We start from the raw sequence: 13295 nt of genomic DNA, 5'->3' as shown, positions 1-13295 counted from the left end.
GATGCTGTTTGGACCGTAGAGTATGTTATAGAATACTGTACGATGTTTGACCAGGAGAGGCAGCAACTTATCCAAGAGCTAGAGGCAGAAAGTGTGCCTTTAAGAATGAATACAATTCTTCAGAAAAATTCAAGCGAAGTTTGCTTTAGGTTTTTGTTTCACTTCTTGGAAGAATCTGATCTGATTAGAAGAATTTAGGGTTTATTTATTTATTTTTATTTATTTATTTTTTTAGTATTACTTAGATCAGGGATTCCCAAACTTTTCCATGCCAAGGCCCCCCAAACAGCATTAGCTTCTGGCTAGGGACCCCCTTTGCAAACCCACAGACAATGCTACAAAATATGTAAAGAAACATCAACTTTTACAATGTTTTCTCTTACTTTTATTCAATAGTCAATAATTGTTACATTTGTTTAGCATAAGAATATTATTAACTAACATGTTTTCAACACAAATATTTTCGTACTGAACAATAAACTGTATAACCTCCTGTAGTACCTGATTCAACTCGTTATCCATCCTTTTTGCGACCAGTGCCTCGCGATGGAGCATGCAGTGTGTGTCCACTACATGCAGGGCCTTCTGCTTAATGAGAGCGGTCACTCCACTGATCTTCCTGGTCATTGCTGCGGCTCCGTCCGAACACACCCCCACACAACCGGTCCAGTCCAATCCATTAGACTTGATGTAATTGTCCAAAACTTGAAAAATGTCTTTCCCAGTAGTTCTTCTTTCAAGTGCTTTACAAAATAGCATTTCCTCCACAAATCTTTCCTGTGAAATAAATCTGATGTACACAAGTAGTTGGGCCTCACTGGATAAACCTGTGCTCTTATCCAGCTGAAGTGTGAAGTATTCGCTGGCTCTCACCTGCTCCAACAGCTGAGCAGATACGTCTTAAGCCATGTCACCAATCCGTCGGCTCACGGTGTTATCCGAGAGTGGGACAGCATCAATTTTTTTGGCAGCATCCTCACCAAGCAATTCTCGGACAATGTCTTTGGTGGCTGGTAAAATCAAATCCTCTCCAATTGAGTGAGGTTTTTTAGCACGAGCAATGTGGTACGAGACTAAAAACGATGCCTTCAGGGACAGTACGGTAGCTTGCTGGGTGAATGTAGCAGATTGCCTGACCAAATGCTCTTCTTTGCATCTGAAGAAATCTACTGTTTTTTCGGCATCTGTCGGATGTTTTTGTACCAAGTGACGCTGAAGTTTCGAAGGTTTTAAGCACTCGTTTTACAGGGTCTCCAGACAGAGGACGCATTTCGGGCAATCATGGCCATTTTTCTGTATGGCTGTAAAGCCATACTTCATGTATGCTGCCTCATATTTTCGGATTTTAGTTGGCCAGGACTTCTTAGTATTTTTCGCAGCACTGTCCTCCACAGCAGGGCTGTTGGTTTGTTCCTTCGGTCTCTTCTTCAAAAACCTGTCCATTTTGTGCTAGCAATACGCTAGTTGAGGAGCAAAGCAGCTTGATAAATGGCGCAAACCGCATCGTCACAGGCAATCGGAGAGATGATAATACATAATGATAATATGAGAGATGATAATACATAATATCGAAATGTTGTAAACAACGTTTCGATATTATGTATTATTATTAATAATTATATCTTATAATAATGATTAAAAAACTAATTACAATATATTTAATAATAATAATTTTAAAAAAGTATATATATTTTCGCAATTTTTTTGTTATCGTCCCTCCAACTTTCTGAGGCCCCCTAGCGCCCCCTGGCGGCACCCACTTTGAAAACCACTGACTTAGATATCCAGACTCACACTCCATTTCGGTAGGTGGCGGTAATGCTTCCAAAAGTTGTTTGCCAACCACCATTAAAAAGGAAGAAGAAGAATTGTTTTTATTATTCAACTTGAAAGCATGTTGGAGTAGTGAAGGCTTGCTGTAGTTTATTAAGCGCTATAACCGTTCTCAGGACCAAAGTGCGATTTTTCAGCTTTCCAGCAAAACACTGAAGCTCTGGTCACTGAGTTAATTAACAAAGAGGCGTCGCATGGCATGAGGAGCAGCTGCAAGACGAGTAAACATCACCTTCAGCATCATTTCCTGACACGTGTTCGTATGTTCACAGCGTTTTCACACAGGTAAGCTATAATTAAACACGTTTCTCTGTTCTATGGTTACCTGTAGCTGCTCAGACATGCCATAGGGTTGTTTTATTGTTGCTACACAACTAACTGGCTGCATAACTCCATAACTAATCAAAGAAATTCTGTCTGTTTTTATTATTTTTCAGGCAAACCAGCCTAAGAAATTTTAATATCCTCACTGGTGAAGTTTTTTATTTTTTTTTTAAAGCTCAGAACTGATTTCAATATCCTTATTTTTGAGGTGGCTTACCTCCATTTAAAGTCCCAGCATCAGCATTGTTTAAATTTCTTTAAATGAGCTCTGCAGCAGATAGTTCATGCTCTTGGACACATGCTCCTGATCCTGCTGTCTCACAGCATTGTGAGGATGAGCGCATAGATACTGATGTGGGAAACTCGAGCTCCATGGAGCATGTCTCCTTTGTGGATGAGCAGAATGCAGGATTCAAGATGAGGCCTCTAAAAGAAGAGCCTGAAGATGAAGATTATCTCTGTGGAGGAACATCGAGCTCTGTTGGACACTCCATCCAGAACACTGAATTTCTGAAGAATCCTATAAAGGTGGAAGATTTGGAAAATAAACTTGAAGAGGAAGATTCTCACTGTGAAGGAACATCGAGCTCTGTTGGACACATGGTCCAGAATGCCAACTTTCTGAAGAATCCTATAAAAGAGGAAGACTTGGAAGATGAAGAATACTTGTACTGTGAGTATTGCAAAGTCTTCTTTGTAAACAAATGTGAAGTTCATGGTCCGGCTCTCTTCATCCCTGATACTCCTGTTCCCCTGGGCGTCGCTGACAGAGCCAGACAAACACTCCCACCTGGACTAGAGATACGGGAGTCCAGTATTCCTCACGCGGGTCTGGGAGTGTTTAATGAAGGGGAGACTGTTCCAGTTGGTGCACATTTTGGACCCTACCAGGGAGATCTGGTAGATGGAGAGGAAGCTAAGAACAGTGGGTATTCCTGGGTGATATTTAAGAACAGACTGCATGAGGAATACATAGATGCTAAGAGAGAGGTGCATGCTAACTGGATGAGATATGTGAATTGTGCTCGTATTGATAAGGAGCAGAACTTGGTAGCTTTTCAGTATCGAGGGGGGATTCTATATCGTTGCTGTCGACCCATTAATCCAGGACAGGAGCTGTTGGTGTGGTATGATGAGGAGTATGCCAAAGACCTTAGTGTTGTCTTTGACTACCTCTGGAACAAAAAGCGTTCTCCAAATGAAATCAATGACAGCCTGTTGCATGTCTCTTCGTGCTCCTTGTGCCCACTTTCCTATATGTCAGAGAAGTCCATCCACAGACACATGAGAAGATGCCACCCTGAACAGCATGTGAAACCGACTGAACCAATTATGCATGATCGGACACCCACAGTAAGCTTCAGTGTTGAACAAGTATCCTCTGGTACTCTCCTCACAAGCAGCTCTCAACAACAAATGCAGAAGGAACTGCACAACTGCTTAGATTGTGGAAAGAGTTTTCTTCAGAGTGGTCTACGACAAGACCAGTGTGTTCACAAAAGACAGAAGTCGTATCACTGCTCACAGTGTGGGAAGAGTTTTCATCTTGAAACCGCTTTCAAACGACACCAGCGCATTCACACAGGAAAGAAACCGTATCAGTGTTCGCAGTGTGGAAAGAGTTTTACTTATCGAAGTACCTTCAAACTACACCAACGCGTTCACACAGGAGAGAAGCCGTATCACTGCTCACAGTGTGGAAAGGGTTTTGCTCGTAAGAGTCAAGTAAAACTACACTATCGCATTCACACAGGAGAGAAGCCATATCACTGCTCACAGTGTGGGAGGAGTTTTTCTCAACAGAGTTCTCTCCGAACACACCAGCTCGTTCACACAGGAGAGAAACCGTATCACTGTTCACAATGTGGAAAGAGTTTTACTCGTAAGACTCACTTCAGACAACACTATCGCATTCACACAGGAGAGAAGCCGTATCACTGCTCACAGTGTGGGAGGAGTTTTACTGAAAAGGGTTATCTCCAAATGCATCAGCGCATTCACACAGGAGAGAAGCCGTATCACTGTTCACAATGTGGAAAGAGTTTTACTCATCGAAGTACCTTCAAACTACACCAACGCGTTCACACAGGAGAGAAGCCGTATCACTGCTCACAGTGTGGAAAGAGTTTTTCTCAACAGAGTTCCCTCCGAACACACCAGCTCGTTCACACAGGAGAGAAACCGTATCACTGTTCACAATGTGAAAAGAGTTTTACTCGTAAGACTCAAGTCAAACTACACTATCGCATTCACACAGGAGAGAAGCTGTATCACTGCTCACAGTGTGGGAGGAGTTTTACCGAAAAGCGTAATCTCCGAACACACGAACGCATTCACACAGGAGAGAAGCCGTATCAGTGCTCCCATTGTGGAAAGAGTTTTTATCAACAGCGTTACCTCCAAATGCACCAGCGGGTTCACACAGGAGAGAAACCGTATCTCTGCTTGGACTGTGGGAGGAAGTTTACTTACCATCACAGTTTCAAACGACACCAGCGCACCCACACAGGAGAGAAGCGGTATCACTGCTCACAGTGTGGGAAGAGTTTTACTGACGAGTCTAATCTCAAAACACACCAGTGCACTCACACAGAAAAGAAACTGTATCAGTGCCAACACTGGAGAAGATTTGACTCATCCAAGTGATGTCAAACTACATGAATGTGTTCACCAGTGGTGGCTCGCCAAAGCGGGGCACTGGGGCACCACCCATTCTCCAAATATCTAGAGAAGGTCTACTTCACCACGTTTTAGTTATAAATTCATTGTTTAATGCAAAGTAATTGTGAAATATAAACTTACTCATACAATGGACCTGGTAGTCTGTCAGCATTCATTATAAATTGACTCCAAACTATATTTGCTTAACTTCTATGTGAAATATGTTTCCAGGTTACGGGCACCGCACAAATGAGTGTCTGTGAAAGGCCTTTTGCAAGCTGGTGACCTGAGACTGGATTCAGCTCTCTTCGCTCCAGAAACTTTTTTTTTTTTAAATAAAATCATTTTATTGAAAATGTACAAAACCAATATGGCAGCAACATCATGTTATCCTAGTAGATATCGGGAATAACAGAAATTTATCAAAGGGAACAGTTTCAGAAAAATAAACAACTTGTAATACAAAATTCAAAATGTTATGTAGGAAATGCTGTCATTAAAGACGTCCATGGACAGAAAGGAAAACAAGTAAACAAGCAAGAAAACTAATCATTAAAAATAATCTGCAATGGGAAACATTTTATCTAATTCAGTGGGAAAATGTTTTAAAATATCATACAATCTTGCTTTTGCTCCTTTTACAAGTTTTAAGGATCTTAAGTATCATTTAAATTTGCTCAAGAACCAAATTGCGAGGATGAGTTTTAGAATTCTATTCTTGTGTATAAAAAAAACCTTAGCCAGATGTAGAGTTTACATTACTAGAGAGTTCATCATTTTTGTTTTGCAAGATCATACCAAATGTTATTTTGTCTCCTGAAATAGAATCTGGACTTAATGAGACTTTTTGTTTTATCCATTTGTAAATGTCAAACCAAAATGTTTTGTATTACACCACATGAGAGAAATATCTGGTCTGTAGTATCAATATCATTTTCACAACATGAACATAAATGATCAATGTTAAAAAGTAGTCCAAGTCATTCTTTAGAAGGATAAATGCCATTTCATAATTTTGAAAGAATTTCAAGCGTGTCCAGTTGCCTTTTTTAGCACCTACCGTTTACAATGACCCGGATGACAGACATCATTTTAAAGCGTTTCCTTCATTTTGGGGGAAATTGCGAATGTTAGATACATAGTTCTTAATCTGTCGATTGAATTTTTATCAAACGTATGTAGGATACCATTTTTGTTCTGTCTTCCGGTGAATGGTTTCTCAGTTAGACAGTTTCTAATAAAATAATCATTACATTTCTTGTCCAGGATTAAAATCCCCTGAATTGATAATGGGGCCAGTTGTAGCTGGTGGATGTACTGTTATATTTTTCATTAGGAACACAAATTCTTGGGGTATCTCTTGAGAAAATTCTGGAAGTTGGTCAACTTATCAGCAGGAGATCTGATGCCCCTACTCTTCCTGAATTTCTAAAAATAAATCAAAGTGAAATCAAGGGTAAACAAAATATAGTAGATGCCTTTTACTAAGCATTTAATCACCACAGGAATATGCACTCAGTCTGTTCTCCCAGTAAATATTAGGGATAGTGCGGTTACTGCCTCAGGTTGTTCTGTTTCAACTTTTCCACTATTTCCACCTCCCAAGTTCAAAAGGCCTTGCTAAACCTGGACTGCAAAAAGTTTGCTGGCCTAGACCAGATTGAGCCTTATTTCTTTAAGATAACGGGAGATTTGATTGCTGAGCCCGTTGCCTCCATTTTTAATCTTAGTCTATGCAGTGGGTCAATTCCCAGCTCTTGGAAGTCAACATTTGTCCTCCCATTATTAAATGGAGGTGATCTCTCTATTTTAGGTAACTATCACCCCATTTCTAGCTTGTCTGTTACAGCTAAACTGTTTGAATCCTTTGTAAATGAACAACACTTTCTATCTGAAAATAATATTTTAAGTCATACACAATCAGGCTTTAGACAAGACCACAGTAATGTAACTGCTATAAATTCAATTACAAATGCTATTATTACTGCGTTGGATAACAAATTATGCATTGTGCTTTTCATTGATCTGTCTAAAGCATTTGATACTGTAGCTCATGGTCTTCTTTTGCAAAGACTGCAAAGCATACAGTAGGTTTCAGTGACACTGTTTTGAACTGGTTTTCCAAATATTTGACTGGTGAACTCAGTATGTATCTATAGATAATTGTAATTCTGCCTCTCTAATCATGAAAACTGGTGTTCCTCAACGATCAATCTTGGGACCCATTTTATTTTCTATTTATATAAATCTTGATATGGGTTTAGATCCAGCAAAAGTACACCTTTTATGCAGATAACATAATTACCTCCGCCAAGGAGGTTATGTTTTCGGTAGCGTTGGTTTGTTTGTTGGTTTGCCTGTTAGCAACATTACAGAAAAAGTTATGAACGGATTGCTCTGAAATTTTTTCCAGAGGTGTGACTGGGCACAAGTAACAATCCATTAAATTTTGGCGGTGATCCGGATCACCTTCTGGATCCCGGAATTTTTTAAAGGATTCTTGGCAGAGGTCTGTGCTCTCCGAGTGCTTTTCTAGTTCTTTATACTACTGCATCATCACTACAAGAGGCAATGGATTCTTTACAGTCTGCTTTTAATCTATTACAGAATTCTCTAGTCAAGTTAAAACTGGTATTAAATGCCCAAAAGACCAAATTCATGGTATTTATACATTCACACTCATCCTTTGACTATACAGTTTTGAAACTAGATGGCGCTCATCTAGATAGGGTAACCTCCTACAAATACTTTGACATCTGGCTTAACCAGAGGTTACCCTTTGGAGTCCATATAGATAGCCTTTAAAAAAAAACTTCGACAGAAGCTAGGCTTTTATTTTAATTTAAAGAAATGTTTTCCTTTTACTGCTCGAACAAGATTAGTTCAGCATACCTTCCTATCAGTATTAGATTATGGTGATGTAATATACATGCATGCATCTTTATCCTATTTGAAGAAACTTGATGTTTATCATTCTGCTTTGAGGTTTGTAACTGGTACGACCGGAAGAATACATCGATGTAAAGTATATGAAATGGTTTAATGGGCATTGAGAAGGAAAATTCATAGCCTAGTTTTTTCTTGCAAAAGCTTTAATGGGCAAGTTACCTCAGTACATATGCAGTCTACTGACACTTTGTGCTAATACATACAGTACTTGCTCATCAGTCAAACTTATCCTTCAGTCTCCAATCACACGGACAGAACTGGGGAAATCTGCCTTTTGTTCATATGCGCCACATGACTGGAATGAGCTGCAAAACATTCTGAATTTGGATTCCTTGTCTTCTCTGAATGTGTTTAAAAATCTCCTAAACTCAGTTCTCATAGAATAGTGTCATTGTTTCAAATAAGTGTCCTTTTTTATATTTTCCATGGTTCATTTTAGTCATTGATTCCCTTATGTCTCTGTGTCTGTTTTGAGATTTAGTATGTGTCTGTGGTAATGTTACCGGTGTCTGTATATGAAACTTTTTATCATATTTGCTGCTATCTTGGCTCAGACTCTTTGGAAGAAGAGCTCTTGTATCTCAATGGGACCTTCCTGTTAAAATAAAGGATGGATGGATTAAAAATCACTATGTAATTTCTCATCTCATCTCATTATCTCTAGCCGCTTTATCCTTCTACAGGGTCGCAGGCAAGCTGGAGCCTATCCCAGCTGACTACGGGCGAAAGGCGGGGTACACCCTGGACAAGTCGCCAGGTCATCACAGGGCTGACACATAGACACAGACAACCATTCACACTCACATTCACACCTACGGTCAATTTAGAGTCACCAGTTAGCCTAACCTGCATGTCTTTGGACTGTGGGGGAAACCGGAGCACCCGGAGGAAACCCACGCGGACACGGGGAGAACATGCAAACTCCACACAGAAAGGCCCTCGCCGGCCCCGGGGCTCGAACCCAGGACCTTCTTGCTGTGAGGCGACAGCGCTAACCACTACACCACCGTGCCGCCCACTGTAATTTAACAGTCTGAATTTGAAGGGTTGAAACTGTTTTGTGCAGAATTGTTCATCGTATAATAAATTACCATTTGCATCCATTAAGTGAGCTAGAAACCATATATTCTTCTCAAACCAATCTACATAAAATAAAGATTTATTCTGGGACAATAAATACCTATTATTCCATAGAGTGGTTGTGTGGTGTGAAAAGTTATGTATGTACATTTTCCGATATCACAAAATTTGTTTATGGAACTCTGATAATGATACAGGAAGTTTATTAATGGCAATGTCTGAGATAAGAGGAAATTTCAATCCTCCAATTTTATTAAATAAGTGATTTGGAATACAATACCAAAAGGAATTGCCATGTTTGATCCAAAATTTTTGCCAATTTAATTTCAAGGTTCCAATAAGGCGATCAAAATCAATAACTTTTAGGCCTCCATCTTTCATTTCTATAACCATATTACTTTTTTCATATAATGTGGTTTGCTTCTCCAGATGAAATTCACATTCATTTGATTGATAGAATTTATTAATTTGTTTGGAATAGAATTAGAGTAAGCTGGGTAAATACAGCCCAATATTGATAAATCTCTTTGGAGCCAAGATTTTAACTTTGCTTTAAATTTTTTTAGTTTGCTTCTGATGTTCAGTGATTGACTTGGTTAATGGTCTTTTTTGAGGTGTATTACCATTTGATTTCTGATTTAATAGGGATATTACATACACCTCTCATTGGCGTTGCATGTATAGTAAACAATTCACATTTTTTTAAATTTAATTTTAATCCAGAAGCTTTAGATTATTAAAAAAAATTCAATAGTGCCCTGTGATGACCTGGCGACTTGTCCAGGGTGTACCCCGCCTTTCGCCCGTAGTCAGCTGGGATAGGCTCCAGCTTGCCAGCGACCCTGTAGAAGGATAAAGCGGCTAGAGATGATGAGATGAGATGAGATGAGAATTCAATAGTTATTGGAAATTGATGTCTGTCTTTTAAAAATGTTGTCATCTGCTAATTGTCTAATAATAATAATGGCGGCACGGTGGTGTAGTGGTTAGCGCTGTCGCCTCACAGCAAGAAGGTCCTGGGTTCGAGCCCCGGGGCCGGCGAGGGCCTTTCTGTGTGGAGTTTGCATGTTCTCCCCGTGTCCACGTGGGTTTCCTCCGGGTGCTCCGGTTTCCCCCACAGTCCAAAGACATGCAGGTTAGGTTAACTGGTGACTCTAAATTGACCGTAGGTGTGAGTGTGAATGGTTGTCTGTGTCTATGTGTCAGCCCTGTGATGACCTGGCGACTTGTCCAGGGTGTACCCCGCCTTTCGCCCGTAGTCAGCTGGGATAGGCTCCAGCTTGCCTGCGACCCTGTAGAAGGATAAAGCGGCTAGAGATAATGAATGAATGAATGAATTTTGAATGTACTGTAGATTGCTAGCATTTCAATCACGCAGATAAACAAATATGGTGAGATGGGACATCCTTGAGAGATTCCTACATTAATCTTGAAGCTGGGAGTGGAGCCATGAGGTAGTAAATACAACTATTAATATTTTGATAAAGTCCACTCACCAAATTTTGAAAATTGACTCCAAAACCAAAATGTTCAAGTGCCAACAAGATGAATGGATGCTCCACCGAGTCAAAAGCTTTATAGAAGTCTAAAAAAAAGAAGAAATGCATCATTAACAAGGTTTCTGTATTCAGGAATGTCCATCACCAGCCTTATATTATTGTGACTTGATATTCCTTAAAAAAACACAACACAGATAGTGTTTCTGCAATAAGATTTGAAATCCCTATTTGAAGACGAGTGGTGAAAATGTAGGCTAGCAGTTTGTAATCCAAGTTTCTAAGACTGATAGGACTTCTGTTTTCTATAAATCTGTTGTTGTTAGGCTTTGGAATTAAGATGATAAGCCCATGTCTCATTGTGGGTGGGAGCATAAAGGTCTTTAAAAAAAAAAATCCCCAAAACTTGATATAGCAGTTCTCTTATATCTTCCCAGAAATGTCTGTTGTGTGACTGCCTGTATTGCAAATCACATAGATCCCCACACTTGTATCCACTTTTGACAACCTTTGAGATAAAATCTCATCTCATTATCTCTAGCCGCTTTATCCTGTTCTACAGGGTCGCAGGCAAGCTGGAGCCTATCCCAGCTGACTACAGGCAAAAGGCGGGGTCAGGGGCGCAGATAGGATTTTTGAACTGGGGGGGACTGAGCTGTCAGCAAATGATTCCCTTTTGTGTGTAATGTGTGTGTGTGTGTGTGTGTGTGTGTGTGTGTGTATATATATATATATATATATATATATATATATATATATACATACACAGTGGTGCTTGAAAGTTTGTGAACCCTTTAGAATTTTCTATATTTCTGCATAAATATGACCTAAAACATCATCAGATTGTCACACAAGTCCTAAAAGTAGGTAAAGAGAACCCAGTTAAACAAATAAGACAAAAATATTATACTTGGTCATTTATTTATTGAGGAAAATGATCCAATATTACATATCTGTGAGTGGCAAAAGTATGTGAACCTCTAGGATTAATAGTTAATTTGAAGGTGAAAATAGAGTCAGGAGTTTTCAATCAATGGGATGACAATCAGGTGTGAGTGGGCACCCTGTTTTATTTAAAGAACAGGGATCTATCAAAGTCTGATCTTCACAACACGTTTGTGGAAGTGTATAATAGTACGAACAAAGGAGATTTCTGAGGACCTCAGAAACAGCATTGTTGATGCTCATCAGGCTGGAAAAGGTTACAAAACCATCTCTAAAGAGTTTGGACTCCACCCATCCACAGTCAGACAGATTGTGTACAAATGCAGGAAATTTAAGACCATTGTTACCCTCCCCAGGAGTGGTCAACCAACAAAGATCACTCCTAGAGCAAGGCGTGTAATAGTCGGTGAGGTCACAAAGGACCCCAGGGTAACTTCTAAGCAACTGAAGGCCTCTCTCACATTGGTTAATATTAATGTTCATGAGTCCACCATCAGGAGAACACTGAACAACAATGGTGTGCATGGCAGGGTTGCAAGGAGAAAGCCACTGCTCTCCAAAAAGAACATTGCTGCTCATCTGCAGTTTGCTAAATATCACGTGGACAAGCCAGACAGCTATTGGAAAAATGTTTTGTGAAGGATGAGACGAAAATAGAACATTTTGGTTGAAATGAGAAGCCTCATGTTTGGAGAAAGGAAAACACTGCATTCCAGCATAAGAACCATATCCCATCTGTGAAACATGGTGGTGGTAGTTTCATGGTTTGGGCCTGTTTTGTTGCATCTGGGCCAGGACGACTTGCCATCATTGATGGAACAATGAATTCTGAATTATACCAGTGAATTCTAAAGGAAAATGTCAGGACATCTGTCCATGAACTGAATCTCAAGAGAAGGTGGGTCATGCAGCAAGACAACGACCTTAAGCACACAAGTCATTCTACCAAAGAATGGTTAAACAAGAATACAGTTAATGTTTTGGAATGGCCAGGTCAAAGTCCTGACCTTAATCCAATCGAAATGTTGTGGAAGGACCTGAAGCGAGCAGTTCATGTGAGGAAACCCACCAACATCCCAGATTTGAAGCTGTTCTGTATTGAGGAATGGGCTAAAATTCCTCCAAGCCAGTGTGCAGGACTGATCAACAGTTACCGGAAACGTTTAGTTGCAGTTATTGCTGCACAAGGGGGTCACACCAGATACTGAAAGCAAAGGTTCACATACTTTTGCCACTCACAGATATGTAATATTGGATCATTTTCCTCAATAAATAAATGACCAAGTATAATATTTTTGTCTCATTTGTTTAACTGGGTTCTCTTTATCTACTTTTAGGACTTGTGTGAAAATCTGATCATGTTTTAGGTCATTTTTATGCAGAAATATAGAAAATTCTAAAGGGTTCACAAACTTTCAAGCACCACTGTGTATATATATATATATATATATATATATATATATATATATATATATATATATATATATATATATATTATCATTCAAAAGTTTGGGGGCACTTTGAAATGTCCTTATTTTTGAAAGAAAAGCACTGTTCTTATCAATGAAGATCACTTTAAACTAATCAGAAATCCACTCTATACATTGCTAATGTGGTAAATGACTATTCTAGCTGCAAATGTCTGGTTTTTGGTGCAATATCTCCATAGGTGTTTCGAGGCCCATTTCCAGCAACTCTCACTCCAGTGTTCTAATGGTACAATGTGTTTGCTCATTGCCTCAGAAGGCTAATGGATGATTAGAAAACCCTTGTACAATCATGTTAGCACAGCTGAAAACAGTTGAGCTCTTTAGAGAAGCTATAAAACTGACCTTCCTTTGAGCAGATTGAGTTTCTGGAGCTTCACATTTGTGGGGTCGATTAAATGCTCAAAATGGCCAGAAAAATGTCTTAACTATATTTTCTATTCATTTTACAACTTATGGTGGTAAATAAAAGTGTGACTTTTCATGGAAAACACAAAATTGTGTGGGTGACCCCAAACTT

At 39.5% G+C, this 13295-nt stretch overlaps 1 protein-coding gene across 2 annotated transcripts; it reads left to right on the top strand.

The window, feature by feature from the left end:
* Positions 1 to 1862: 1862 nt before the first annotated feature.
* Positions 1863 to 8353, top strand: LOC132889555 (zinc finger protein ZFP2-like). 2 transcript variants are annotated; one of them, XR_009655072.1, is made up of 3 exons: positions 1863 to 2118; positions 2271 to 4890; positions 5050 to 8353. XR_009655072.1 is itself a non-coding variant. In XM_060926191.1 (2 exons), exon 2 carries the CDS (start codon positions 2419 to 2421, stop codon positions 4801 to 4803), a length of 2385 nt encoding a protein of 794 aa, XP_060782174.1. In that variant the 5' UTR covers positions 1863 to 2118; positions 2271 to 2418; the 3' UTR covers positions 4804 to 8353. The 2 variants fall into 2 exon arrangements, 1 of the variants encoding a protein (XP_060782174.1); XM_060926191.1 differs by having other exon boundaries at positions 2271 to 8353.
* The last annotated feature ends 4942 nt before the right edge of the window (positions 8354 to 13295 follow it).

Source organism: Neoarius graeffei, chromosome 7 (genome assembly GCF_027579695.1).
Source record: "Neoarius graeffei isolate fNeoGra1 chromosome 7, fNeoGra1.pri, whole genome shotgun sequence".
Classification (NCBI taxonomy): domain Eukaryota; kingdom Metazoa; phylum Chordata; class Actinopteri; order Siluriformes; family Ariidae; genus Neoarius; species Neoarius graeffei.
Note: the sequence above shows the minus strand (reverse complement) of the source record. Positions and strands in the feature narration are given on the sequence as shown.